The 2,012-nt window shown below is 41.2% G+C and overlaps 1 protein-coding gene across 1 annotated transcript; it reads right to left on the bottom strand.

The window, feature by feature from the left end:
- Positions 1-25: 25 nt before the first annotated feature.
- LOC106780001 lies at positions 26-834 on the bottom strand (the record flags this gene model as incomplete). Its single annotated transcript, XM_014668233.1, has 1 exon — positions 26-834. A coding segment is annotated over exon 1 (809 nt), but the record flags the coding sequence as incomplete, so codon positions are not given.
- Positions 835-2,012: the final 1,178 nt, after the last annotated feature.

The raw sequence follows: 2,012 nt of genomic DNA, 5'->3' as shown, positions 1-2,012 counted from the left end.
TACTTGAGCAGCAATTTCACTCCACCTTTGGGCATATTCTCTGAACGATTCAGCCTCATTCTTCACCATATTCTGCAATTGTAATCTGTCAGGTCTTAGGTCCTTATTATATTCGTACTGCCTTACGAATGCATCAACCAGATCTTTCCATGAGCAGATGTGAGTTGGTCCTAAACGCATGTACCAACTTAGGGTCACACCAGTTAAGCTTTCTTGGAAGAAGTGAATCAAAAGTTTTTCATCATGAGTATAGGCTACCATTTTTCTGCAGTACATGATTATGTGGTTCCTTGGGCAAGTGTTTCCTCGATATTTCTCAAACTCCGGCAACTTGAACTTTGGAGGTATCACCACATCTGGAACTAAGCATAGTTTTCTAGCGTCTCCAAATTCAAACACATCTTTGCCCTCTATGACTCTCAACTTCTTCTCAAGCATTTCTAATTTTTCAAAATCTGTTGGTGTAACAGCATAAGGTGAAGATTTCATCTCGGGTGATTTTGACATTATCACACTCGCAATACCTGACTGGGTTGTTTCCCCATGAATTATGGCAGTGTTTGCTCCAAGCTTGTCTTTTGCTTCAACTGCGTTATCCTTGACCTCTTGGGTGTCAGCATGTCCCAAGTCCTTTCCTGAGGGTGGAATGTAGTTCTGAGGAAGACCATAAGGAGGGAAAGTTTGTACCTCCGATAACCTCTGTTGCGGTCGTAGTGCGCACGAATCTCCAGGGCTTTGTAATGCATTCAGAGCTTCTAGAATTTGGCTCATTTGTCCCTTCAGTTGTTGAATATCGGCTTTCATCCTCTCTTGAACTTCTCCTTGGTTCTCCATGATTTTTCACTGGTTCGTGTCCTTTAGGGTGTCTTGGAAACTTAGCCGTATTGTTATTTTTAAACTGAATTTCATTAAATGAAATAAATTAAGGAGAAGAAAATAAAAGCGAAAAGAGAAAAAGGAAAGACAAAGTAATGCAACTACTATAGCCAGAAATTATAAAGATGTGAAAACATTGCCAAATGGATAGTCTGGAAATTAACATGAAACGAAGTCAAAAGGACAATTCGTAAACGTCCACAACATTAAAGTTTGTCACACTGAATGTATACAAGATCTTGATCAACTATCACGAGCTCTAGCCATCACATTCTTCATTTCTCTCATCATCTTCTTGCAGTAATTGAGGAAAGTTTCGACCTTCTTAGGTGGGTTAAAGATCGGCATTGCAGACTCAGCATCGGCTAGTAACTCAGGGACATCTTTAATGGCTTCATTAGCGAGGGAGGCTAGCTGGGAGAAACTTCCCTTCCAGTTCTCTATAACTCGTCCTTGTTCAACAATACACTCCTTCATCTGATTCATTAGTTCTTGATCTTTCTTGTCTGATTCAGCCCGATGCCAACGTTCCTTCTTCAGCTTTGCCACTGCTGCTCTTGCCTGTTGTTCAGCATCATCCAACCTGATACGCATTTTGCGCAGGTCCTCCAGTGCTTTTTCCTTGTCCCTTTTAAATTCATCACACATCTGCTTCACAACACGCTCTGATATCTCAATTAAACCATACTCCCGATCCTTCAAGGCTAGCTCAGTTTTGGCCGCTACCAGTTCTCTTCTTTGTTTTATTAACAACTCTTCACATACTTCATTGTTTTCCACACTATCTTGCTTAAGATTNGCATAATCATGCTGTAGATTCTGAAGATTACTGGTCAACTTGATATTTTCTAGTTTCATTTGCTCTAATTCGGCCCTCAACAATTGCGCCTCCTCACCTTCAGCCTTATGAAGTTGCTCTTCAATCTCCAGGTTAGGAGATTTTAACTTGAAAGACAACCTCACTGTCCTAACCCTTTCCGCAATCCAATGGCTGTAAGGAATTCCCTCATCAATAGTCCATGGTCTTGGGTCCCTTTCCGCACGAACAACGTTGCCCCAAGCATCCCTAATTTGATGAAGCACTTCAGCAAAGGTTCCTTCCTTATAATAGATCTGCAATATTGCAAGAGATGCCG

The sequence above is a fragment of the Vigna radiata genome, unplaced genomic scaffold (genome assembly GCF_000741045.1).
Source record: "Vigna radiata var. radiata cultivar VC1973A unplaced genomic scaffold, Vradiata_ver6 scaffold_1400, whole genome shotgun sequence".
NCBI lineage: Eukaryota > Viridiplantae > Streptophyta > Magnoliopsida > Fabales > Fabaceae > Vigna > Vigna radiata.
Note: the sequence above shows the minus strand (reverse complement) of the source record. Positions and strands in the feature narration are given on the sequence as shown.